Source organism: Pituophis catenifer, unplaced genomic scaffold, assembly GCF_029215685.1.
Source record: "Pituophis catenifer annectens isolate HBS135680 unplaced genomic scaffold, rPitCat1.0.hap2 SCAF_3, whole genome shotgun sequence".
NCBI classification, from domain to species: Eukaryota; Metazoa; Chordata; class Lepidosauria; order Squamata; family Colubridae; genus Pituophis; species Pituophis catenifer.
Window position 1 is genome coordinate 159,620,088 of NW_027256883.1, and position 27,593 is coordinate 159,647,680.

The following is a 27,593-nucleotide window of genomic DNA, read 5'->3' on the forward strand; positions in this document are numbered from 1 at the left end:
CGGGAAGCGAAGAGAAGGGAAAAGAACTGAGGGTCCTACCAAGATTCAGCTGTCCAGTCCGAGCACAGGGCGAACGCCAGGAACTGAGCGCCCGGATTCCGGCCGGGAAGAGGGACCTCACCGACTGCAAGATGGCTCTTCGACTCCAGCCGGAGGCGCTAGGCGAGGCCCCGCACACTCAACGGCCGAGTCCCAGAATGTACCGCCGCAGGGACGGGAGAGAACAGGAGCCCAACCCGTCCGGAGCGGCGTCAAGGAAAGAACTGAACCCACAGGTCAGGTAGGACTATTAATCGTCCCGCCTACCTGCGCGACTACGTGACCTACGTGGGCCACGGATTGACGGACTAAGAACTAAGAGGGGAGGGGTGTTATGTCCGTATAAGGACATCCGCCGGGGGATTGGTCGATTCCACCGGCGGGAGTTTTAAATAGCTGTCATTGGCCGGCTGGTTTGCCGGAGCCGCATAAAAAGAGGCTCCGCAGAGCAGCCGGCAGATTTATTTATTCTTATCTAATAAAAGTGCTGGACGAACTGCAGCTGAGTTGTGTCTCTTTTCCTGCACCAATCTAACAGTAAGTGTGTTGGATCCTGACACAACAACTTATAAACTGCATAAGGAGGTGATACCAAGGTGGTACTCAAAGTGTTAACCATGTGATTATAAACTATTGGGATTTTTTTTAATAATTTGCAAACAGTAATCAGACTTCTCTGATAGAACAAAAGTGCATACTGTATACAGAAAAAATATAGATAAGTATTTTATTCAAATTGCCTAGGTTCCCACATTGTACTAAGCCATGGTTTGTTTAGTCATGATTTATTTAATAAATCACAATTGGCTGGGTTTATCCAACATGCTAAAATATAACTCATAGTCTGTCAAACACAGTACCTGGTTTCTCATATCGCACAATGCCAGAATGTTTTAGAATGATACAGTATGTGAATCCCCACAATCTATAACTGATACCTCCAATTTATTTTTGTCCCACTGTAGTTTTCCATTCTGCTATGTCTTTCCCCCCCTTTCTATTCAATTTCTCTGATTCTGATAGACTCTCTGAAGAAGTCCACGTAGTTTTCCTGGCAAGGTTTTTTTAGAAGTGGTTTGCCGTAGGCTCCTTCCTAGGGCTGAGAGAAAGTAAGTGGTCCAAGGTCATCCAGATGACTTTATGCCTAAGGCAGGATTAGAACTCATGATCTCCCAGTTTCTCATCTGATGCCTTAATCACTATGCCAAATTGTCTCTGTCTTTTACTTTTGGTTATTAAGGGGTTACAAATTTTTCCTGCTACCATAGAAATAATTATATTATTCCCAATATCATTTGACAGAATAAATTGAGAAGTAATTAGTATACAGTAACAGGAAAAGTGAGTTGTGAAACATAGTCAAGAATGTCTGTAATATTTAAACCAAACATAACATAGCCATGGTTATAAGAGGCAATATAAATATAACATGTTCACTGTGAATATTAATATTTCCCTAAATATATATCCAAGTTGGTTAATTAGTCCCACTGGCAATGTTAGGAACTGAAGGATTTGGGCTGGCACATTATTAACTTGTTAAATAAAACATAGTATAATACAAGATTATTCCTTATGGGTATTAAGAGACATTGTCACAATATTTGTACTTAGCAGTAATTACTGTGCTGGCATAGAGTCTGTTTTCAAGATGGTTATATAACACTTCTGTCTAATGCTGTTTTACAATTCTCTGTTTAACTGCACATGGGATAGCTTTTCATTTGGATGGGAGACATATGAAAAACCACAATGAGCCACTGATTTTTTTTTCCCTGTTGTAATCCTTTCCCAGATTCTCAGGCTGAAATATGTTAGTTAGGGAATTCTGGGAGTTGAATTCCATACATCGTAAAGTTGCTAATGCTGAGAAAACCTATAAAGTTGTTAAGAGTTTACTAAATACTTACAGAACCTAAAATATAAATTACAGTAAGTGGTTGAATAAGTCTCTTTAGTTCTTTAAAATAATGTACAATGAGGTTAATAATTTAAGATTTAAGGATAGTTTGGAGGCTACTCGTGGTGCCTATCTATGTATAACTCATGATACTGAATGTCCTGAATTCAGGGGTTCATTAACATCAGCCAAATTCTTTTTTCTATCCAAAACCAAGAAACAGCTCAAGTTCTAAATCAGTGTCTGTTTGGTAAGTCTAAATCAAACCTTAATCTGTATGAGGCAGAGGTGATTCTGTTCAGTCAAATAGTAGATCAGGAAATGGGATATAAACTGAGAGTGAAGTTAAACTAGTTCGCATTTGAATGAATTTCTGGATTTAGTTTCTTAGGAATAATTATGTTTACAAAGTTATCCTGCCAAATACAATTGTTTGTGAAGCTGTCAGAACTGATTATGAGTATCTTCAAACAGTTAAATGTCACACCCCTTATAATTGATGCAAATCGGGTGAAATGCTACCAGTTCTGGGCGATTCTCCCAAACTGGTAGTGAAACTGCTACTGGCTTGCCCGAACCAGTAGTAAAAAAATGCTTTAAAAAATTAAAAAAAGGTTCTGACAATTAGCTATGACAATCAGCTGTGCCGCACAATCTTTGGAACTTTTTTTTTTACTTTTTAAATAATTTTTTTACTACCTATTGGGGGTCCGTTTTTTGCTCCCAGGAGGCTTCCCTGAGGCCTGCTAGAACAAAAACAGGAAGTGGGGGAGGTGCTGTGAAAGAAAGAAAGAAACAAACAAACAAAGAAAGAAAGAAAGAAAGAAAGAGGGAGGGATGGGAGAAAGAAAGGGAGGGAAGGGAGAAAGAAAGAAAGAAAGAGGGAGGGGAGAAAGAAAGAAAGAAAGAAAGAAAGAAAGAAAGAAAGAAAGAAAGAAAAAGGGAAGGAGGGAGGGAGGAAGGGAGGGAAAAAGGAGAGGAAGGAGGGACCAAAAACCTGGCACTAGACGCAGCTTCAGAGGATACCTTGAAAGAGCACAGCAATCCAGGGCTGGAAGGGACCTAGAAGTCATCTAGCCCCACCCCCTGCTCCAGCAGGACATTGTTAAAGTGAGTTTCTGTCTTTTGACCCCCAAGTCACATGCCTATATAGCCACATGCCCACCGAGTCACATAATCCCACCAAGTCACGCACCAAGCCACGCCCACAGAACCGGTAGGAAAAAAAAATAGATTTCACCACTGATGCAAATTATATCATTTTTGTGAAGTTGATGCCATGTAGTGTCTTAGTTATTTCCTATCTGGACTACCATAACATATCTTATATAGAATCACTTTTAAAAATGTTTGGAAACAACTTGTGCAGACTATTTTAGATTGAACTGTTCAATGGGACTGGTTATATGGATTGTGACCTACATCTTTCCTAACCACAGAAGAAGCACCGATTTTGGCCCCATTAGTATTATATATGCACAATTTTTATCATCTCTGCTTATTTTAATTTCATAACATCAGTTACATCAATATATACTGTCTACTTTAAAGTATTTTTAAAATGAAAGAATTTGCTATGTTACCCATTAGAGTTTCTGTTTCGTGCTATAAGTTGAAAAATGTATGACAACTAGGATATTTTGGATGGACAGTTCTTCTTATTATGGAATAAAGGGCATTGTTAAGCCACTTCAGTTTTCCCTGTGTGACAAATTGTAAGTGAACTACTGATAAGATTTTATGAATGGGACTGAGTTATTGCATAGTAAACCTTTGGCAGGAAATGCCCCTTGTGTGCTCTCATACATTTAAATCTGTAACTCCTTTTTAATTTTGTCTTAAATTCTGATCACACATGCTTTATAGCTTCAATATAGCAGCTTTTTTTGTCTTCCTCTTCTTTCTGGCTTGATGTATCATTTTGTCTGATAAAAACAGCAGAAGATTACCAAAACGTGGTCGCAATTTTATATACGTTATATTAAAATGATGTCAATAATATAATTGCCTAACAGTAGATTTCAAAATCTGTGGTAATATATGTAGTCTAAACATTAAAAAAAACAGGAAAAATGAAGTAGTTATGAAATACATTTCACAGGGAGCATAATATTAACTTAAAGCTTGCTGCACTGCCAAGAAAGAGGAAATTGGAAGAATCACATAGAAATTCCATATTTTGTAATTTCTATGTGATTCCATAGAGCTATAAACTCCATTAATTATAGTAAACATCTATAGATTAAAGCCCATTGTTTCACCTCTTACCTGGTTTGTCTAGCAAAAAGAATGGTGACAGTGACAGCAGTTCTACCATTTGCATCGCATTTTTCCTTATTTTTCCTCATATAGTCTAAATAATTTATGAACAGACTATTATATATGCAATAAGAGTAAATCAATATTTTACAGCTATATTTTTAATATGTTGCTTGTGCACTTCTGGTACTCTCTGAAGATAGAATGAATCTGGAGCAAATGATTAAGGAACAGGGACATTGTCAAGTTTGAGGTGATTCTAGATAACATATCCTAGCATCAGCATAGTTCATTTTGACAAATAGGCAACCCTAAATAAATGTTAAGGGGTATTAGCTTCTGCTATAGGAGTCATCTCAGATTCTTGGGCCTTAGTATTAGGCAGCTGCTATGACAGTGATTTTGAGAATAGTTTAGGATAGTGGCTAAGATCAGCATCTGATCTTAGCCACAATAATATTTTTCTGGCTAAAAACCAGAAAAATATTAATTCTAATCTATCCTTAGATATAAAAGCAAGCTGGGTGATATTGGGTTAGTCACACTTTCTTAGACAAACATACCTCACAGGGCTCCTGTTCTGAGAAAAATAAACTCAGAAGCATTAGATACGTATGCTGCCTTAAATTGATCTCAAAACAAAGGTGGACTGAAAATTTAATAAACAAGGAAACATACTTTACAACCTGTGGCATCTTCACTATTCTTATGAGTGTACATCGCTATATAAAGAAGAGAAGGAAGATGAATTCCTATCCTGCTACTAATAATGCACTAGAATAACATTGTTATTACCAAATGTTGTTTTCTGTTTTTGGGAGCAAACAAAAGGGGGAAACAACAGAGCCGTAATAGGTATCACTCAGATACAATAATATAGCTAAGATCTTTTCAGAGGTTAGTATTATGCTGCATTTCCTCTAGTGATACTCTGTACAGCAGTATCTTCCATAGTGAAGACACAAGGGGTTGTTCTCTGCTTTTGTTCTTTTTCCATATCTGAACTTCTACCTGATAAAGCAATAGTGCACTTTATTTCTTTGAACTTCTGTCTTCTTCCACAATTATGAATTTTGCTTGGTTTTCAAAATGCCTGTTTATGAGTCATGTATTGAGAAGGGTGGCTTTATAATTTTAATCAGTCAGTCAATGAAACACATTGAGTTGCCTAAACTTGGTCTTCACAGGGAGCACCTGTAATACACGGAACAGAATATTAATCTTTGAGAGCAAATAGCACTAAAAGACTAGATTTAACCTTAGGTTAGACACCATGCAGCTAAAGTAAAAGACTGTGGAAAATAGATTTGGCTACAGTTTAAATCTAGTACTTTATCTCATCTTTGACTGTTGCTTATTGTAAAGGTTGATTACAAATATTTTATATTAAAATAATGACACGTTAATACTATATGCTACATTCACTGATATGTGACAGCCAGTTTGGTGTAGTGGTTAAAGATCTGGCCTAGAAACTAAGACTATGAATTCTAGAACTCTATTAGGCATGAAAGCCGTCTGAGACGTTAAGCCATTCTCTCAGCATCTGACCTTGCAGGGCTGTTGAAGGAAAATAGGACACAGCAGTTTTACATATGTTCACTGACTTGAAATATATATATTACTTCATATAAATACCAACAACGACTTCACCATCAGGAAAATGAATATGGGACTAGGTTAAGAAATATATAATGTGTAGAGAAAAAGAATATATATAGATATGTAAAAGAATAGAAATGAAATGTTAAATATATGATATATATTTTTATTTTTTTTAATTTTAAGTTGATTTATATGCTGCCCTTCTCCGGAGACTCAGGGCGGCTTACAATGTGCTAAGCAATATGATATGATCTATGTATATGAATATCTTATTATCGTTTTAATTGTAATTGTTTGATAATTTAATAAAGTTTATTTTAAAATTAAAAAAAAGAAATATATATATGAAAAAGGAAGGATAAATATAGAATAATATGTCACATCCAGTATTCAGTGCATGAACAGAAGGGCTTTTTTGTCTCCTGCTGCTTCCTTCCTGTGTGCTCTAAATATAATTGTGAAGATCTCCCAAACTTCTAAAGCAGATTGGAAGATGCACAGGAACAGGATAGTGAAAGAGAAAGATGGAATGCAAAAAAGTCTTCTGCATAATCTGACATCTTCAGATAAATTCAGTGAAACATTTTACCATGAAAAAGCTATTTGTGAATATGTGTGTATGTGTATAATTCACACAACCAACAATTTTATTGATTAGAAAGCTCAGAATTAAAAGCAAAATGCTGCCAAGGCTAAATTTGTCAATGAATGATAATATTCGTGACACTAAGGCAGTTTTTGTGCGACAACGCCCATGCGAGCTCCTTCCTTCCTGAACCAACTCATCAGAGAAACGGAGGATTCCAAGACGCCACCTGCGGAATCCCTCCCCGCCTCCCTCCGACAGGATTCAAAACTACGTATCCCACAATGCCAAGGAAGCAAGAGGCGCGCGGCAATATTTTTTTTTACGCGCATGTCCGCAACCAAGAAGTCCGCCCCCTAGGGCGGGAACCTCCGTCGGGGTTGGTCGATACTGCTGTCGTTTATATTGAGTTCGAGGGTCAGAGGGCGCGAAGGTGAGTGGCTGCTGTTGGGGACTCGTGGTGCTGAGGGATGGGGGTGACCGGGGCTGTCCTGGGGGCGGGGGTGTCTGGGGGTTTACTGACTGGTGAATGCCTGAGTGGCGAGGATGGGAAGGGCCTGCCGGTTGGGACTCTGAGGGCCTAAGTGGGCCCTGAGGCCAAGATCGGGGGGCGCGGTGTAGGATGCATTGGGGGATGGAGCTCGGCCTGCGGTGACGGATTTTACGAATCCCCGCCGATTCTGGGATGCGGAATTGCCAGCTTCCCTGCTTAGCGCTGGTTGGGCCGGGCGGGGAGGTTGCAGCAGCTCAGTTAACAGAATCGAGAGAAGCGGTGATTTGGGAGGTGGAGGTAGAAGGGAAGACTCAGTGAGGCCTGGCCGGCAAGTTGCATTGGGGAGCCAGGGGCTGGATTAGCCGGTGTGATTTACGGAGCAAACAGAGAAATAAAAGCTATGGGAAGGAATAGCTATGGCTTGTGGGAAGGGATGGATGTACTTGTTCCGAGATTTTGTTAATGGCTAAAATCTTGATGTGTGGTATTGGTTACACACTTTTATCAGTTTTAGGGGGAAAGACTGTTCAACTCCCTGTGCTTTGCTCCAGAAGCTAGCAGTCATCTAAAATTCAGGCTGTGGGAATAAAAGGACAAATAATTGAAAGGCAGTTGCTCAGGTTGATTGGCAAGAATGGAATTTAGCTTTCAACCAGAAGTGATGCAGCTGTTTTTTTTTTTTTTTTGGTTATGACTGGTGTAAACATGTTAAATATCAAAAGTCTGTCAGACTGAAGTCTAGAACTCAAAAATGATAGGCATAGTAGAGAGATGGGTAGTTTACTAGACTTGTTTTTCTGCAGGAGCGTGGTTGGTGGAAAGATACCATGCTAACGGTTTCCCTTTTAAACAATAGCTTTATTTCTTTCCTGCTGCAATAAACTAAAAATGACAAGGATAGATAATGTGGATAGAAGTAGATATATGATCTTCGAAAGAAAGTATGTTTCTGGAGAAATGCAGTGATGAAGATATTGAGTAGGCTGTAATCCTAAAGCATTTATTAGGCAGTAAATCTCAGTACCAGTAGGATCTCCTTGACAATATTGTGTTCATAGGATGCACTCTTTAAAGACTTGGAAACAGAAATCTGATTAAAATATATTTGTTATTCTACTGATTGAGAAATGTGACCTTGCATTGTGTTAAATATGCCAAACTAATCATTTAATTTAGATACAAGACTTTTAGATTATTTCCTCTGCAAATAATTGTCCACCACTTAAAGAAGCCTTAAGAGAAAAAAATGTCCATTTGGTAACTACCCAGGCTTTCCAAAAGTATCTCTTGAATATGGAATCAGAGCTCCCTGAATAGATGTCATTAGAAATCCATGTGGGGAAGGATAAGCTTTTTACTCATGACCAATATATATTTTGTGATTTAGGGTCAAAGTATTGTATGCATCGTGTGTGTGTGTGTGTGTGTGTGTGTGGTTTACCTAGGCCATCTGATTAGCCATGGTCAGTGGTGGGTTCCTCCCGGTTCCGCCGAGCCGGTAGCAGTGACGATACGATGTCACCGAACCGGTTCTGGCCCCCCGCCCCCCTCCATTAACCTTACCTTTTATTTGGCCCTACCCCCAATCTATTGCTGCCTCCTGAGTCCCAGCTGATTGGCTAGAGGGAAAAAAACTGTTTAAACTCTTGCCGCAGGGCTTCAAAGGGCCACCCTACAGCTGATCAGTGTTAAAAGAAAACAAATGAGTAGACCGATGCCTGCAAAAATAAATGGGTAGACCGGTGCCTGCAACAATAAATGGGTAGACTGGTGCCTGCAACAATAAATGGGTAGATCAGTGCTTCTAAAAACAAATGAGTAGACCAGTGCCTGGAAAAATAAATGAGTAGACATGTGCCTGCAAAAATAAATGGGTAGACCAGAGCCTCCAAAAACAAATGAATAGACTGGTGCCTCCAAAAACAAATGAGTAGACCGGTACAGCTCGGCAAGCAGTTAAAAGCCTGGTAGACCAGTACCTCTGCTAAATCCTAAAGAATTGTCAGATGACTATCAAGCCACGTCCACAAAATAAGCCCCGCCCACAGAACCGATAGTAAAAAATTTTAGAACCCACCCCTGGCCATGGTGCATTTTTCTTGTATCATGTGTCATGATCATTGTTTCCCACTATTAAGTTCTTACACACAAGTATATTGTTACTACTTCAAATCTTCCTTTTCTGATGGATATTGAATTTATATATTAAATTTACATAAAGAGTTTATCTCATCATGAGCCATGGATCCATCCTAATGGGCACTTGAGACATTGCACTAAGATATATTGTGATTGTTTGCTTTTTTTGCCATCACATTTTGAGAATTCATTCTTTTTGTAATTTATTTATGAATAAGCCATTATGGCGTGTTCAAATCTTGGCCAGTATAATTTGTAATCATTACCATTTTAAATTATTGAAGATATAATATATTCTAGAGAAATTTGGCTGTTTCCTTCTACTAAAACACATTAAAAAATACCTTAGGGGTCTTTTAGAGTGCAAAAACTACCTTTTCTTTTAGAAATCCGGGTATTTCCAAATTGATAAATAAGTCTGATCACTCTCATGATATAATATTGATTGTGGTAACTGGATGAATGTTGAATTCTACTGTATCTACAGTGTGTAGATAGATGGAATAGTTTACATGCTCAGAAGTATTTGTTGAATGAAAGACTTTATATTCTAATGTCTCAAAGTGTATTTTAATAATAAGTATCTTCAGGTAAATTTGGGTAGTATATGCTGTACTTTTATTTTTTATATAAATAATCATAAAACAAGAAAAATAAAAGAAAGGACAAAGATAATTACAATGCATCACATTTAAAAAAAATTACAAACAAGTCCTGAAAAGAAAAAAACACACAACAGAAAAAAAAGAAAGCATAATGTACTATTATAGCAGTTAACAATTTTATTTATATAAAATATAAATAATCAAGTATGTATATATTAATTTCTAATATATAGCCCTATCATTGTAGTATGTGCTGTACTTGATGAAGCATCTGATCATTTTATTCTATCACTTAAAATCTAATATTATTTTAATATTTTATTCTTCTATCATTTAAAATCCAAACAGAAGAAAAGATATGACAGTTGATAAGTCTTTTGCTTCGACTATATGAACTTCTCCCCTGAACAGTCAGATGCCATTCATGTATTTTTCAGCTTCTTCAGCCATTTTGATTTGTTTGATTTGGATTATTCTTGAAACATTTTGCAGTTACTTCACAAACTTCAATTATCTGATCAAGAAGCATACTTTTGTAACCAGCAAAATATGAGTTTTATATCATTGCAAGACTTTTTTCCCCACTTAGGATGTCAGCTATAACCTTCAACCATGTTTCATTTAGATTTAACAATCAGTCTGAAATTTGCTTCCTTATTTGCCAAGAAGAACTTCTTTACCACACCTATTAGCATTTGCTTAGATTTAGATGATGTAATCTCATATTGTATATTCATTCAAAATTTGGCAGTTACTTTGCCTGGAATTTTGCCTGGAAGCTTAAGATTGCTTTGCCTGGAATTCATCCTGGTCTGAAGTGGCTTCTTGATCACAGCTGATAAGTCTTCTGTATATTAGTGAGATGTGTCATACAAAGTGGCGTCATTTCTGGTTAATATTAACCAGAATTTGAAATAGTATTGTATTGAAATAGTATTCATTTCTTTTCCAATTCTGTTTAATTAAAAAAATACTAATACTATCTACTCTACATTTACACATCAAGAAGAGTCATAGTTTAGAGAGCTACTTCGTATGGATATAATGTAATCAGTCTGTCACCCCTAGAAAGGAGTTGGGTTAGTTTACTATCATACAAATGTGTCTTTAGCATTATTTAAAAAATAAAAAATGGCATACAGTATTCACTTTACATGCTATACTGATAACAAAAAGCAATTGAATAGAAATGTGTAACAGCTAATTATCGAATATAAAATATTGTCATGAATTAAAGGTTGATATGAATATTAATGACAACTCAAGGAATAAAATCTTAGATATATTAGGAAAAAATATTTTTTAAATCGTATTTGTGTAATTGCTCATCTCATATGAAAGTGACTGAGTGGCATACAAATATTTAGAGGTATTTTCATTCCATATTTATTTTGTAATGTACCTGCTTTGGGTTGTAATGAATGATATTCATTAGATGAAAGTTGTCAACATTTGGGTGTTACTATTGTAGGAGTCTAGTAATTATAAGCATAGAACTTTAATAAAATAACATTAATTTATTGAACTTGTATGCTGCTTTGATTCACAGTGATTCGGGATAGCTCAAACCAAAGGAATTGCAGAAATTATAATTATAACATGAAAACAAGAGCAAACTGTTTTGGGTGGATGCACATATTTGTGTTAAGATAGAATGTTTGCTATGAAAAAGCAAATCTGAATTTGAAATAGTAGCTTGTTGGTATGTTACGACACATAAATAGAGACTAGAGGGCTGATTATGATTAAATTACTAACTTGGCTTGATTTTGTATTCAGCCTAACCCTAAGATTTTTATCTAGTTCAAAGAAGTGGAAATTAAGAGCTACTCATCTGCAAAACTGACTCTGGTTTGTTCAACAAATCAGGTTTAAAACAGTCTATGGCTTAGCATATTGTGTGAATGTTATGGGTTTTGTCAATATTATGTTTTTAAAAATACAGTTTTAAAATAACTTAAAAAAAAATTAGGAAAAAAAATATAGTGTACTTAACATTGATTAAATTTTATACTCAAGCCAAACTTTATTTTTTGGATATATATAAATATTCTGAAGCATAAAATATGGAGTATATGCATTCCATAACATTTCTATATTTTCAGGAGGAAGCCACACTAACCTTGCACATCCTAGTAACTGATAATTTGTGCTTACAAAACTATGCTACCTGGTTTTCACATAATTTATTAAGTGAAAACCATTCAAAGTGAATTATAATTTAGTCTAGGATCTGAATCCTGTCACTACTTCAAAAACTAAATTATGTACCATATTTATTTTTACCATTTATGCTTTCTCAAAATTGTCACTAAAACTAGATAATTTCAATTTAGAAATAGTCCAGTGTAACTTTTTCCTGCATTAATTCTGTTAGTTATTAGTTTTACAGGACAATGCATTTTTGAAAATAAACATTTTTTGTAAACAGCTTTGTTCCTCACTAGGACAAGTGAAACTGCACTTCCATTGGAGTTGGACAGCTCTAACAGAATCAAATACATTTATATCTATACTCATGAATTACCTTGATTTCTCATTTGTAGAAACACCTTTTTATATCCTGAAATTTTATTTTTATTAGAAATTATGTTATCATTTAACACTAACACATCATTGTATATTTATTTACATTTTGTACGAGATTTACATTTTTGGAAAAAGGTGCCAAATCAAAAAATGAGAAAGGAATTATGTGAAATTTTAACATGTGCTATAATACTCTTTTTCAACTTGGTGTCCATCAGATATTTTTTAATTTAGTTGTAGTTCAATTAATAAGACCACCTTTCCGATTGTCTTGACTCTGGGTAGCTGACAATAGTTAAGAATAGATAATCAGTAGCCAAGATAAACCATGAACAAAAATCTATGCAATCATCTGCCATATTTTTTAACATTTGTACCATATATGATGGCTCTTTAGCTATATTGACTTGGAGTTTTGGAAGTTGCATGCCCAGTACATCTAAAAAACAAGCTACCTAAAAACTATGGTGGTATATATTGATACAACTGATTTGTTCTTCAACATCAAGTATATCTACAATCTTACTGCACTTAATATTTGCTTATTAATCCCTAATATATTTTCATTCTTTAGTTTGTTGGCATATCAACTCATCATTAAAACTTATGAATATTGGATTCGTTGTTAAAAGTTGCCTAAGGTGATCACACGGTATTATACCACAATAGTTGTTGTCGTTTCAGTACTTTATTTTTCCTAATATTTAATTTAATAGGCCAAATTAAGGTTTTGGTATTTAACAAATAGTTTATAAGGATGAAACTATTATGAATATTGAGATAATGAAGATAATTAAGTTCCACCTGTTGGATGTAGGTTCCCTCATACAGAAAAGATTTTCAGTGATGAAAATCATGCATAATTGCTAATGTCAGATGAGGTCCAAATTCCACAATGGTGATAAATTGGTTTCTATCTTTTTTCCATAGATATGTTCCCTGCCCTTTGTCATCTTCTTTCTAAATCATCCTTTCTTATTATATCTAAATACGGTAGTTAAATTACCAGAATATTAGTTACTTGTTCATAGAATAAACAATATTTTTCAGTTTGTATCACCTTAAGATCTGAAAAGAATTTTGAAGTCAAGGAGATTATTCTCAGATTGGCTTGACTCTTGTATGTCATGGATTATAAAGGAAGCTAGATAATTCCATGATATTGCTAGCAGGGTAAAATTTAAATTGCCCAATTTCATGTGAGAATTCTATCCTGTCTTGTATGAAAATGAAGGTTTATTTTGATCTTCACTATTTTGAATGAGTCAATATTAAATATTCTGAATAGTATCCTAGATTCAAAAATTGCTGGATTAAATTGATCAATTTCTTCATACTGGTTTTGACTCTTGGTCGTTTTAATACAGTAGATAATTTTTACTAAATGCTAAATTTACTAAATTTATTGGGCTTGGCTTTTAAGAAAATTACAGTATTTTATTGTGAAATGTAAGACAGGAGGAATTATTTGTTTTGTTTTCATTCCTTCGAAAAAGTGCTGTGACTTCAGGCTTATGATAATTCATTGACCTCTATGATTTTATTCTATACTGTTATATCTGCATAGAAGAATATATTTTCATTAATATATTGATAATATTCTATCCAGACAAAAGACAAGTATAATTCTTACTTTAAGCAGACAGCTGGCCATGTTATAAAATGTCCAGACAGTTTTTATGATCAGGATGCCTTTATACCCTTTTGGTCGACGCATCAGAGATGGATCTATTCTTGTATGACCATAATTGATCATAACCATACATGTTAGAATATGGATTTGTTTGTATCTTGAAAATCTGATTTTAGTTGCATTGATTGGTGACTGGACCATAATGGATACAAAAACAATGATCTGCTCTTAATTTTTATTAGAGTCTATTCTTTCCCCTGTCCTATCTTTTCTTATAAAAATTGTAGAATGATGTCAGAAAATACAACTACAATGAATTTATCTACTTTTTATTGAAAATCGGCTATTGGAATTATCTGTCTGATTTATGTACATGTACAGATTTCATTTGTTTTATTATAAACTTTACCTATAAAATTTAAATATTGGTATTATATACAAAGATCCCATAAAGCTGAAATTCATTAGCTATTTTGTTAATATGTAAAAAATAGTTGCAAACCTGAGTATTAAGTTTTAATAATATAAAAATATAATTAAATTATTAATTATTCATAGCTGCTAGGCAGATATTATACTATATATAAGTCCTGGACCAGTCGCACTATTTGTTGTGACCCAGTAAGGCGTAGGAAAATCAGTCAGTGAAAAAACAAACTTTATTCGAACAGCTGAGAATTACTTCATTTCCAGTGTTGTTCAACTAAATTAAAGCAAATTCCTCCCAACACAAATTCCTCAGTCCTATTGCAAATCTTGTCCAATTAGGCAAACTGCCAAAGGCCTTTCTTGGCAAACATTCAGAAGTCACAGATACAAAAATAAATACAAGATGTAGATGAAGAAGAAGACAAAACTACCAACGCAGCCGCACGAGCTGTCGTGGGTGCACCTAGGTACACCCACATTACACCAATTCTCCACGAGCTGCACTGGCTCCCTATTGGTCTCCGGTCACAATTCAAGGTGTTGGTTATTACCTTTAAAGCCCTACATGGCTCAGGGCCAGGTTATCTTCGAGACCGCCTTCTACCGCATAGCTCCCAGTGACCGGTAAGATCCCACAGAGTTGGTCTCCTCCCGGACCCGTCAGCTAAACAGTGCCGGCTGGCGGGCCGCAGGGGAGGGCCTTCTCTGTGGCTGCCCCAGCTCTCTGGAACCAGTTATACCTCCTGAGATCCAGACCATCCCCACCCTATTGGCCTTCCGAAAAGCAGTGAAGACCTGGCTTTTCTGGCAGGCCTGGGGCTGTTGCGATTTGGCGAGATCCGGCCATGAATGGTGTGAATCGGTTTTAATTGTTTTTAATGTTTTAATTTTTAATGTTTTTATATATGGTTTTTAAATGCTTTGTAAGCTGCCTTGAGTCTTCGGAGAAAGGTGGCATACAAGTTGAATAAATAAATAAACGTTTTCTGGCAAAGCCCGAACGCCGTTGCTGGTCTGTTTTAAGCCTTATGGGAGAGGCCAATCATTTCTTGGCCCTACTCCCGAGTTGTCCTCTTTGCTTGAGCTGCTCTTGCCTTCTGGCAGCTCTTCACATGCGTGCATTAGAAACAGGCTCCTCCTGTTCCTCTGCCTCACTCTTATCAGTCTCTGGAGGTTCTGGAGTCCGCACCTCACTCCCCGATGGCCCTGGCCCCATCTCTGCCTCTGACGCAGAGCCCTCATCCGGGCCTTCCCCAGCCTCCAGGACTGGCCCATGTTCTTCTTCAGCCTCATCGCTGTCCGACTCCGCTGCCAGATCTGCAGGCTGCTGGCGGACCACAACACTATTAATGATACGAAGTATGGTATCTTCTCCAAGCCCTTGTTCTGATCTTTCTTTTTTTCTCTCACAAATACATATTTTTCCATTTTTTCCCCCATCTCATTTTTTAAACAGATTCAAACTGTATGACAGTCATTCTTAGTAAACTATAAGCAAATTAGCTAATATAATATCTTATTTGAACCAGAGTTTATCACGGCTGAATCTTGTAATCTAATTTCTGTGCCAGTGTTCAACCTTAATCTAAGGGAATATTAATGCACTAAATCAGTTTTTCCTGCTAAAGTAGAAGTTTAGCAGGAGCATCTTCAAACTTCTGTTGGTATGCCATGGTCATGTGCTACAGGAATAGAGAAATAGAAAACTGTGCCTAGATTTTTATAGGATATAATGTATTTTCTAGGTAATGTTATTTTAACACATTACTTTCTTGAATGACTGAAGATTTTTACAATATCTTCAGTAGTTTCTATGGAAAGCTTGGTGATGCTGCTTTTAAAAACATTTTAAAATCTAAAAATATGCTTTCTATACCATATCTTGTCACTACTTAACAGGTGCAAGTGGCATTATTTCTAGAATGTGTCCACTTAACCAAATGTTAGACTTAAAAAAAAAAGATATACAGGCTCCTTATACTAAAACTTTTAAAAGGCAAGTTACATGAGGGAAAGAGAACCTTAAAAACCAGAACAATTTTACAGTGCCAGATGGAGAGGTACCATTTTAATAGGATTTCAGTAACAGTCCTTCTCCCGCCCAGTAAATTTTGGTACTATTTTGATATTGTTAAAATAAATTATGCTATAAATTTTAATGTTTGTAATAAGTATTTTTCAGCAGATCAGCAGAATCTCATGTACGCTGTTGCCAGATTTTCATATGGCCTAAACTGTTATGAAATGTGGTTTTAGATTTAGCTGAGCATGTTGTGTAAATCCAGGGTTATATCCAAACCAAAATAAATCTTGGTTCAATATACAGTGATCAAAGCAAACCAGAAGTTTCTATCATGTGAATGATTTTTTTTCATTCTTAAAATTAATCTAATTTTGAGTGGGTAGGAGAAAGGAATAAGGTTCTTATATAGTACTACTTCAAAAGAAGTGTACTTCAACAATTTTTTAAATAAAAGGCTACAATTTCAAATACATTTGTCCAGATCTCTTCATTCTTGGGGCCAGGGGTCGGGTGGAAAATCTGCTGTTACTCTTCAGGACTCTATCAATATGATGAAATGTGTATACAAAGTGGAAGATGGTGTCCCAGGAAGGAGGAAGCACATTCCAAGGAGGGGTGGGGGGCAAAACGAGACAACACAGTCTGGAGCTACATTGGAGATAGAGGAAGAGATTTAGGATAGCCATTGCGTGCGTGCAGACCAGCATGTGCGCCGGAACCTGGAAGAGCAATGGGTGACGACTGGCGTGCCCGGAGAGATGGCTCTGTGTTCCACTTCTGGCATGCGTGCCATAGGTTCACCATCATGGCCTTAAAGGGTATCACAAAGGAGGTCAGGCCTTGTTTTCTGTTACCTCAGAATACAGGACATGATGTAATAGATTTAAATTATAGAAAGGCTGTATCAAGTTAAATTCTAGTAATGATTTCAATAGGAGCAATTTTATAGCAAAACCAATTATGCAAAAGGTGTACATCCGTCACTGGATGTATTCAAGCAGAAGCCTTTTAATTTGGTTTCTGGCATAGGACAAGTGGTTGGACTTGATGGTCTAAAAGATTTGAACTTAATGATTCTCTGCGAATATCGTTATATGCAGAGCATTATATATCTGTCACCTGAAAGCATGTATATAATATGTACACTTGATTTAAACATATCTTTTACAATTACTACCAGTTCAGCCATACAGTTACTAATGCAACTTTTTCAAACCCTGATTCCAGTTTTTTGTATCCTGTTTGCCCCAAAATAATACATCCCCTGATAATAAGTCGAATCAGGCTTTTGAGCGCATGGCAGTAAGGCCAAGTACTTATTTCAGGGTTCAAAAAAATAAAAGACAGAGTCTTATTTTCGGGGAAACACAGTTTTATAATTTCCATAATCTAGCCAGTTGAAGAGGATATGATTTGTCCCAAAACTTGGGGGGAGGGCTCCAATAGTATCTAAAACTGAAAAATCATTGTCTTAAGCTTTCTCATGCAATTTGTTATGGATGGCTTGAGCAGTGCTAGGCACATAAAGCCATAAGGTAAATGTTCTGGTTCTGAGTTCCTATTTTATAAATTATTGCTGTGGAGGCAGTACATGTGTGCTACTATTTACTAGACTGATTTGTATGATTTAAGGATTTTATAAATCGCATTTATATTGGAACTACTATTTTGAAATGTGGTTCAAAATGACATGAGCAGTTATCAGGTTTTTTTTTCTCTCCAATTGGATTGTCTCCCTAAAGAGTTCAGTGTAGCATTCTTGAGCCATTCTATGTTGTATCCTCCTGGGAAGTTTAGATGGAGAAAGTGATTTCATATCCGAATGGGGTTTTAAACCTGCATTTCCCTGGTTTATGTACAATGCTCCCTCCATTATAACATATTGGTCCTTATTATTAATTCTGAACGTTATCAACTGTTGTATTACCATAGTATTTAGTAGCCAGGTTTACTGATAGTTACCAATCTCAATGGATGTCCTCCTGATACCCACTATATTATTGTTGGGGTGGCTTTAAAGGAGAGTCTTTCCAGCATGCATTTGGGAGGGACATACAATCCACCATCATTTTGTTTCCATTTTCTCTCTCTTTCTCTCTCTCCTTCCTCTCCCTCTCAGGAGTGCCCTTCACTTAGTGTTGACTCCTGGCAACCGCCTGGAGCAGTTCTGCAGTTTTCTTGGCAAATTTTTGGAAGTGGTTCACTATTGTCTCCTTCCTAGGTTAATTTCAAATCCTTATTGTTAGTGCACAACATATGTACAATGAGATTGGTTGAGCTCCCTCATTGCACCCCCCCCCAACACAGTGAAGACAAATAAATAAATCATTGGGCCCTGCAGTCCATCATACTACATGGTTATGATGTTATTTCTCATTCAGGAGTCTGACAGCCCACAGATAAAAACTGTTCTTCAGCCTGTTTGTGCGGCTGGCTATACTTCTATCTCTCCTTCCCGATGATAGGAGAGTAAAGAAATTATGACCAGGATGAGAGGTTGAGGGAGTAGTGTAAGGTTACCCAACTTGCCTCATGCCTAAGGATGGACTAGAACATTTCTAGCTTCTAGTCTGGTACCTTAACCAGTACACTAAACCGGCTGTCATGTCTCTTAGTAATTTGATTAGTGCACAGATATCCTCAATGTATGACCATATTGGAGTCTCCCCATTATGCTTGCAAATGGTGATGGCCAATAAACAACATGGCTTTTCTTAATGATTCCTACTGCCTGATCTCCCTGTTGCAGTTGTTAAAACATGTCGTGCATGTCGTTAAGCAGAGCATTTGGTGCCTCAGGTTGGGGGAGGCCCTGGGAGGCTTAGTGCAGGCTCAGACCCATTAGACCCTTACGTCTCAAGGCCTCCCCAATCCTGAGACACCCCATGCTCTGTTTCCCAACTGTCCCCATAGCCCTTGAGTCTGCTCCTCCACCCCGCCGGGATCCCTGCAGGCCTCAGCCTCCATCCTCATTCCCACAACTCTTAGGCCTCTCCCCCACCGATCACGTAGGCACATGATGATATGATCCATTCTGCTTCCCTAATCCAAGCTCTGGAGATCATCAAAAGATAAATGAGAAGGGTATGGAGTCTGGTGGACTGGGAAGCAGGCTCAAGGCCTGCAGGGATCCGGTAGAGTAAGATGGTGGGGGATATATGCAGCGGGGGTTGGCGGTGTCCCTGTGATTGGTTGTAAGTGTGAACAACTATGGGCCGTTGCAGCAGCTGTAACTTTGAGACCAGGTCAAAGTTGGGGAGTCTACTGTAACTTTAAATGGCTGCTAAGTGACTGGTCATTAAATGAAGACCACATGTAGCTGCTTTGGATCCTATTTTATGCAAAATATGGTAGAAGTGCTTTAAATAAGTGATGTGATTAATAGAAACTAATTTCCCGCTTCTGTTCAACTAAATAAATGGAAGTTGTATTTCCTCAATGACATTAAAATGAAGAAGTCTGTATGTGTATAGTGATTCCTGTTTCTTTTTCTTTTGAAGTTCCAGATGCTGCTAGGTGTTCAATGATCACACGTCTCGGTTCAACAGCAGCAAGGCTTCACCTCAGACTGTTCCCAAGATTGAGGACTCCTCTGCTCTCCTTTCTGTTAGTTTTCCAGAGGTACAGCTCCACTAAAACCGGGAAACTGGCTTCTCACGGCTTTGCTTCCATGGCAGCAATGTCATCCTTTCCCCCACAGAGGTATCATTACTTCCTAGTGTTGGATTTTGAGGCCACGTGCGACAAGCCCCAGATCCACCCTCAGGTAATTATTTGGCTACAACTTGTTTCTCTTTTCATAAAGGAAGTGGTAGGATAGAAAAACTTTTGCATTCTGTTCTGTATTACCTCATATATCTTCTGAAGGATGGAGTTCATTCCTGTTTTATAAATAGATACGGTGTTTGAGAGACCAACATGATTCCAGAGAAAGTGTTGCCTTTTATTTCTTACAGCGCCCCCTTGTGTTTTCTCTTGCTAATTGATGATCCACTTTGTAATTTCCAGTTGTGTAAGGAATACCCAGGGCAACCTGAAGGCTTTCCGCTTTTGTGCCTTACATGCTGTGAATTTCTGAAAATATATTTGAAGCTCTTTCCGTTTTCTGTCTAATTTTCAGTGGTACAAAATTTGCAAATGACATAATACGTGGTGTGACCATGCATCCTTATTTGCTGGATTCTGCAGAACAGCTAGAATAATAACACCCCTAAGTATTCCCTTGTTTTCATTAGTTGCGCTTAGATGTTAAATTACAAGCCTAAATATTTTTGTATTGCTTTAAAAATAAGTTCCAGATGTTCACACTTGCAGGATAAACTAAGATTGTACTACTGTTTCTCTCAAACCTCACACTCAAATGGGCAGTGCATGCCTTTTTGAAAACAATCTGTTAGAAACTACATAATTTGATCTGCTTTTCTCTACTGCAAGTTTCCAATATTCTACACCTAAAAATAATGATTCTTCATATACAATGTACATTGTTTAACTGATTTCCCTAATCTGTTCTCATTAAACATGTTTTATTTACCAAGCTTGAGGTAAGGATTTTGGCAAGGGTATAGGGAGGTGGGATGGGAAGGAATATTTCCTATTGTATTTGGAGGGCCTAAAGAAATATCATAACTTTTCCTATTGATTACTATAAAAGTGAGAGACGAAAGTCCAGCCCTGTACCATCCATGTTCTTGTTTTTAACCTGTAATTGTTGATTTTAATCTTAATTTTAGTACTTTTAGTGTTTTTATATTTATGCTTTTATACTATTGTAAGCCATCCAGAATCAGTCGGAACAGTGAGATGGCCACCATATAAATTTAATATATAAAATAACTAAAAATAAAAGTGAATAATGCATATGCATCTTCCAGTTTTTCCACAGAAAAGCAAATGAGTATTATTTTTAAAAAATCAGCGCATTTTTTTGTATCTTGCATTGGACCTGCTTTATATTATTTGTAATCTTTATGAACACTTCTAGTTTCACCTCTAAAGATTTTGAATTGGAAAACATTGTTAAATAAAATTAGTCTTTCAGGTATTATGGTGATAACTGCTTGCAGTTCTGGGTTTAAGTGGAGCTGTGTTTTGTGCATTGATTTTACCAGAGATTTGCATTTTACCACCTTGAGACAATATTATCAGTCAATGCGTCACTTTTGACTGAATTTTTTTTCTTTTAGCATGCATAAAAAATTGAAGCATTTTTGAAGTATGTTTAAGCTTCATGAAATCCTGAAACATTGTTATGTTTTAGTGCAGGGGTCCTCAAACTTTTTGAACGGGGGGGGGGGTCACTTCAGGGTCCCTCAGACTGTTGGGGGGCTGGACTGGCTAGGTGGGTGTGGCTGGGCCCCCATGTGGCTGGGTGGGTGTGGCTAGGTAGTCATGTGACTGGGTGGGCGTGGCTGGTGATGTGATTGGGTGGGCGTGGCTGGGTGGGCGGGGCCAATTTAGCAGTCCATTTTGCCAATTTAGCAGTCCATTAAATAATAGACACAAATGAAACTTTAATTTGTTTTCCTCCTGGGAGTGTTTTATTTGCTTTTGTTTGACTTTTCTTTTTACTAGATTATTTTTAAAGTTGTTTACGAGCCTAGTGGTCCACTTCAGAAAACTCAGTTTTGCAGCAATTCTTCTCAACCCCAAGGAGGTTATAATCGACATTCATTCATCCATCTCTCTCCCTCTCCCTCTCCCTCTCCCTCTCCCTCTCCCTCCTTCCCTCTCTCTCTCTCTCTCCTAGAAGAGCAAATGGGGGTGGGGAAGACAAACTTTGCTGAATCCCATTCCATTCCATTCCATTCCATTCCATTCCATTCCCTCTCTCCCTCCCATCTCTCTGTCAGGAAAGAGATGGCTCCTACAAGAGCAAATGTGGGTGAGGAAGAGAAACTTTGCTGAATCCCATTCCATTTGCATCGCAGCAGTCTCAATCTGCTTTTGGAATCTTGCTGGCCGGAGCGTCCTTCGCACCTGTCGAACCTGTGCAACAGGCTCGAGCAAGGGCTCTGCACATTTGGCAGGCAGAATCGGACCAGGCAGGGATCGCTTGGAGTGGATGTAGCGAGGAAGCGCCAAGACAGGGGCTCAGCAGCGCTGATCTGGCCAGCCAGCCTTCCCGCCTCCCTGTCCAGTGGCGGAGATGGCTGTCCTCCTTCAGGCATCCGAGCAGGAGAAAGACGGGCAGTCAAGTGGCGGGGGAGGGGGGGAAAGAGAAGGCGGCAGTTGTTGCTGGATGCCCAGGCCCAGCAGAGATGGGGGGGAGGAGGAACGTAATCCCGGGTTTCCTCACTCGCGGTGGCCGCAGCCTAATGAACCTGCACAACCTTAAGAGGTTGCAGAAAAAAATGCTTTTAGAAGTCTTTGACGATCAGGCAACTCAGCTGGGATTACCAGAGGCTTTTAAAGATATTTTTTTTCCCTACAGAATAAAATGCTTTTAGAAGCCTCTGATAATCAGGCAACTCAGCTGGGATCGCCAGAGGCTTTTTTTTTTTACTTTTAAAAGCATTTTTTTTTTGGCTGAAGAGGTTGTAGAAAAAATGCTTTTAAAAGAGAAAAAAAAAGCCTCTGATGATTGTGCGACTCAGCTGGGCATGGGAGGGGGAGGTGTTTTTACTACTGGTTCTCCAAACCACCCGCCGTCATCGCTACTGGTTCGGGCGAACTGGGAACATTTCACCCCTGGCTTTGTCCCAGCCACATGGGATGGAGCAGGGGTGTGATCCATATCACGTGCTTCACCCCCCCCGCCCCTCTACCTGCTGCTGATGCAAGTGCTGCCGCCACCTTACCTGTTTCTTGGAGGGCCAGCTGTGGAGTCTGTGCTGCCAGACAGGGACCTTGCAGTCCCTGGCTGTCCCCCAGGCCCTCTGGCAGCCGCAGCAGGTGAGGCACCTCTTCCCTGGGCCCCTGTCAGCCAGGAAAAGCCAGCCATGCGAGGAGTGGGTGGAAGTGGTGGGGCGGGAGGCAGCGCAGGGGGCGGGGCTGAATCCTACCACTGCACGGGCTGGATACATTGTGTCAACGGGCCGTACACGGCCCGCAGGCCGTAGTTTGAGGACCCCTGTTCTAATGGGACAATAATGTCTGAATTACAAAGTAAGGAAGGAGCTCAGATGTCCTTTCATTTTGTGACAGATCCATCCAGTTTTAGAAGTCATTCATGGCCATAACTGCGTTACAATTGGAGGGAACAAGAGATAGGAGGCTTATGGTTTTCATTAACTTATTTCCAGTAACTGCAGAAAAATTGAAAGATATTTCTTACTATTTTTGCTGCTAATTTCGGCTCCTCTTTCTCGTTCACTTTGAAGAGTATCAATAATATTGTACTCTCCATTATTACATTTGGATCAAAAGCTAGATAAATTACTTTGAAGATATGGCTGCCTCTCTGTAGTAGTCATTTTATTGAAAGCAGTTTACCCAAAAGAAAATGAAATTTTACTTTAGTTTTTCAAACTCTTCTGTAATCCTTGGAATTTTGGAGGAAGTGCTGCTGATTGCTTAAAATTAATTTTACAGAAATAGTTTAATGTTTCTTTCACTTGTTTCTATATGCAAAAACCTGTCAAAGTTATAAATTTATATTACTACAATATTGTTGGATATGGGCTTGGTCTGTATCATTTTGATGCAAACCCTGATACATGTAGAGCTGGTTTACAGCTGGCAGTAAAAATGGAGCATGAATAGAATACAATTACTGTAGTTTTGAAGAGCTATGTCCCCCAAATCCTTTCTGTAGCATGTAACAAGATGTGCTGTTGTAGCTTTGCTATATATTTTGAGGCTAAGATTGCTCATGAAAGCTGGAAATTATTCATTTAGATTTCTTCAGGAACTGTATCCCTGTCGTTGTCTTATCATGCAATTCTCTATCCAGGACAATCAACTTATATTTGTATAAAAATGTGTAGAGGCACTAAAAATACTTTATTCTCAATATGTTGCTAAAAATAAGAACTTGTTAAAGTTTTTTTTCCTTTACTGCTGTCTTTTTTAGTGTGAACCTTGAGAGCACATTTAGAGAAAGCAGCTGATAGGTGAATGACTCAGGGCTAAACTAGCTTGTGATTTAAATGATGTAAGAAATAGAGGGCAAAATTTTAGAGCACTGGATCAAACTCCCTTTGAAGAGCAAAAACACCTGAACTAGCTAGGTTCTGACCCCTAAATGTCCACATAGAGGTTCAGAAACACTTGTCTGTAGGAAAATCAGAATCCTAAAAAGTCCTGATGTCTTTGAGAATAAAAATCAGGAGTTCTACTTAAGAAATATGAGATCAAGGCCAGAGTTTGAATATAAAAATGAAGATTGAATACAGTATTTATGGCATCTCAAATATTTAGTTTAGCATCATGCAGACCAGCAATAGCCATGTTGGGGGGGAATTCTGGGAACTATCTGTAGGCCTATCTATGTTGGAGAAAAGTAGATTGAGGTTGAATGTAAATATAATACAATGTATTACAAGAGCCTTGGTGGTGCAACAGACTAAAGTGCTGTTAAGTAGCACCAGCTGCCTGCAATTACTGCAAGTTCAAATCTCACCAGGCTCAAGGTTGACTCAGCCTTCCATCCTTTCGAGGTAGGTAAAATGAGGACCTGGATTGTGGGGGCAATAAGCTGACTTTGTATAAGAAAGAACACCGCTTGGGGGCGAAAGCCCTACTAACCAGGTATGAAAAGTATGAAGGCTATTGCTTAACGCATTGTAAGCCGCCCTGAGTCTCGGGAGAAGGGCGGCATATAAATCGAACCAATAAATAATAAATAAATGAATGAATGAATGAATGAATGAATGAATGAATGAATGAATGTCCTGCTAGGCCCGTGATGGTGAACCTATGGCATACATGCCACAGATGGGCATGTGAGCTCAGCTCCGGTGTGCCAGCTGATTTTCGGGCCTTGTGGGCCCACCGGAAGTAGGGAAACAGGCTGTTTCCTGTCTCTGGAGGGCCTCGGGGTGTGGTGGGGAAGGCCCGTTTTTCGCTCTCCCCAGCCTCCAGAGCCTTTCTAGGAGCTTGGGGAGGGTGAAATCGGCCTTCCCCATCCCCCCAGAGGCACTCTGGAGGCTGGAAAGGGCCCATTTGCCATTTGATATACTCCATAGTGCTTGTGAATTGCTGACATTTTCTGTTTTCCTTTGAGGCGGAAGATTGCATTGCACTTTTTATTTATTTATTATGTGCTTGATTGCTTATTTGTATGTGTAGCAGGTAGTGACCATTATTCCCATATTAGTGCATTTTGCTAATACATATGTTTCTAAAAATGTTTCTATGTTGCTTGTATTTATTTATGTATTTATTTATTTTTAGATTCTCACATAATACATTTAACATGTGAGCTCAAAAATCAGACAGTCTTTGATTCTTTCTCTTAGTTAGTTGTTTCAGTTCTTGGCAGTTTTGATTCATACATCATCGTAAGAGTCTTTCAAAACATGATCTCTTCTTGATAGATACATTTCTTAATTTTCTTAAAAGCCTTACGTTGACGCATTTGATCCTATTTTCTGGAAAACTAGATTCCCTCTACCCCACAAAATATTAAGTTATGCTCAAAAGTGCAGATGGAAATTATCTAGTTAACAGTTTAATTTATTAAAAAAATATCTGCTTCATCAAAAGTGCTACGAGTTTGTAAAAACCTTTCACACTATGACTAATTTTCCTTACAGATTCATTTAAGAGCTTGAAATCTGAAATAATAGAAAATGTTAAGTGAAACAGTAGAAAAATGCATTTTTCCATAGAGATTTTTTTTTCTTGTGGCAGTGCTAGTTGAATTAATATTTAGTAGTATTATGACTAATTGTTACATAAAACAAGCTTGGGACAGTTTAATAATACTGTGTTTCCCCAAAAATAAGACCCTGTCTTATATTTTTTTGACCCCCGAAATAAACGCTTGGCCTTATTTTCAGGGGAGGTCTTATTATCTTGGGGTGAGTGGAGCAAGACGGAGGTCCTCTTGCTGCCTTACCCGATTTCCACCTCTGTCTCCCTAATCCTAACCCAATGAAATGGTGGGGACTGGCTGCGCATGTGCTTAAATATTTTCAGGGAGGGCTTATTTTTGGGAAGGGCTTTTTTTTAGCACATGCGCTCAAAAGCCCGATTGGGCTTATTATCCAGGGAGGTCTTCTTTTCGGGGAAACAGGGTAAGAGAATAAAACACACAAAGGTGCTAGCTGATATGCAGTGCTTCGAGAATTTTAGAGCCATATGCTCAGAAGGCATCCAGTAGCCCTGACTCTACTCCGAATTAGGTGATTACAGGTTCATCAAAAGGGAGAATTCTTTTATGCTCAGAAGGTACATAGATTTATCTATGTATTACTACTAGCAGCAGTTGTCTTGATTCAAAAGCACTTCTTTTCTATTGGTAGCTTTGTGTAGTTTGTCTGGTCTTAATCTCTCATTTAGACATTGGAAGCCAGATGTTTAGATTTAGACTAGATTTGGCATTTTTATCCACCTATCGAGTCCTCCCCATGGATTTGAGATAGACAAAAGTTGATGTTTGATAATGTTAAAGGTATCATCTCAGTTTATAAACGGTTCCAAGTAAAGTTGCCTCTTGCAGTTTACTGATGATGACTTTGTCATTAACAGTGGTTGTTCAAGTGGTGCTCCAGTTGCTTGGGGATTGTACCCAAGGCACTTATTACTTTTGGTACTTACTTTGTTTTCTTTTGCCACAATCATTGTGTTTCTATTTGCAGTTCTGTATTTTGTTATCTTCCCCAGTTCAGGGGTGGGTTCTACTTATCTTTACTACCGGTCCGCAATGTGCGTGTGCTTCTACACATGTGCAGATGACCCATGATGACGTCGTAGCAGGTGGGCGGAACCTCCCGCCGGTTTTACTACCGGTTCTATAGAAGCAGACAGAACCGGGAGCAACTCACCACTGCCCCAGTTCTTTAATCATTGCATTTCGATTTGCAGACCTGTATTTTGTTATCTTTCCTAGTTATTTCTTTTCTCTTCTGTTCTCTTCAGGTATTGTCACCTCCTCTATCCAGTCTTGTTTTGGCTTTCTTACCTATAGTTGTTAAGTCTTGGATGTTATGTGGCAGGTTCCTGTCTGCTTGAATTCTAAAGTCCCAGAACATTTTAGCTTCTTCATTTTCTATTACTTTTTCTATTTTGTGGTTCCACCAGTTTTTGCTTGCAGGCAAATCGTATTTTCTTGCAGCTCCTCCAATTACAAAGGCCACTTTGAAAGCACCGTAATATTATGTCTCAGATAAACCAGATAGGAAACACAACATGATGAACTAATTCTACTTTATTGTAAGGCTACATTAACAGAATCTTGCAAGTCTGA

General features: G+C 38.1%; 1 protein-coding gene across 2 annotated transcripts in view; it reads left to right on the forward strand.

Annotated features, from left to right (window-relative positions):
• The first annotated feature begins 6,810 nt into the window (after positions 1 to 6,810).
• Positions 6,811 to 27,593, forward strand: part of ERI3 (ERI1 exoribonuclease family member 3) — a 264,150-nt gene continuing 243,367 nt past the window's right edge. Inside the window, exons 1-2 of one of the 2 annotated variants that reach the window (XM_070939619.1) lie at positions 6,811 to 6,822; positions 19,741 to 20,006. In XM_070939619.1, the coding sequence (XP_070795720.1) occupies positions 19,764 to 20,006 (243 nt within the window). In that variant the 5' untranslated portion in view covers positions 6,811 to 6,822; positions 19,741 to 19,763. The remainder of the gene's footprint in view (positions 6,823 to 19,740; positions 20,007 to 27,593) is intronic. The other variant, XM_070939620.1, reaches the window with a different exon arrangement.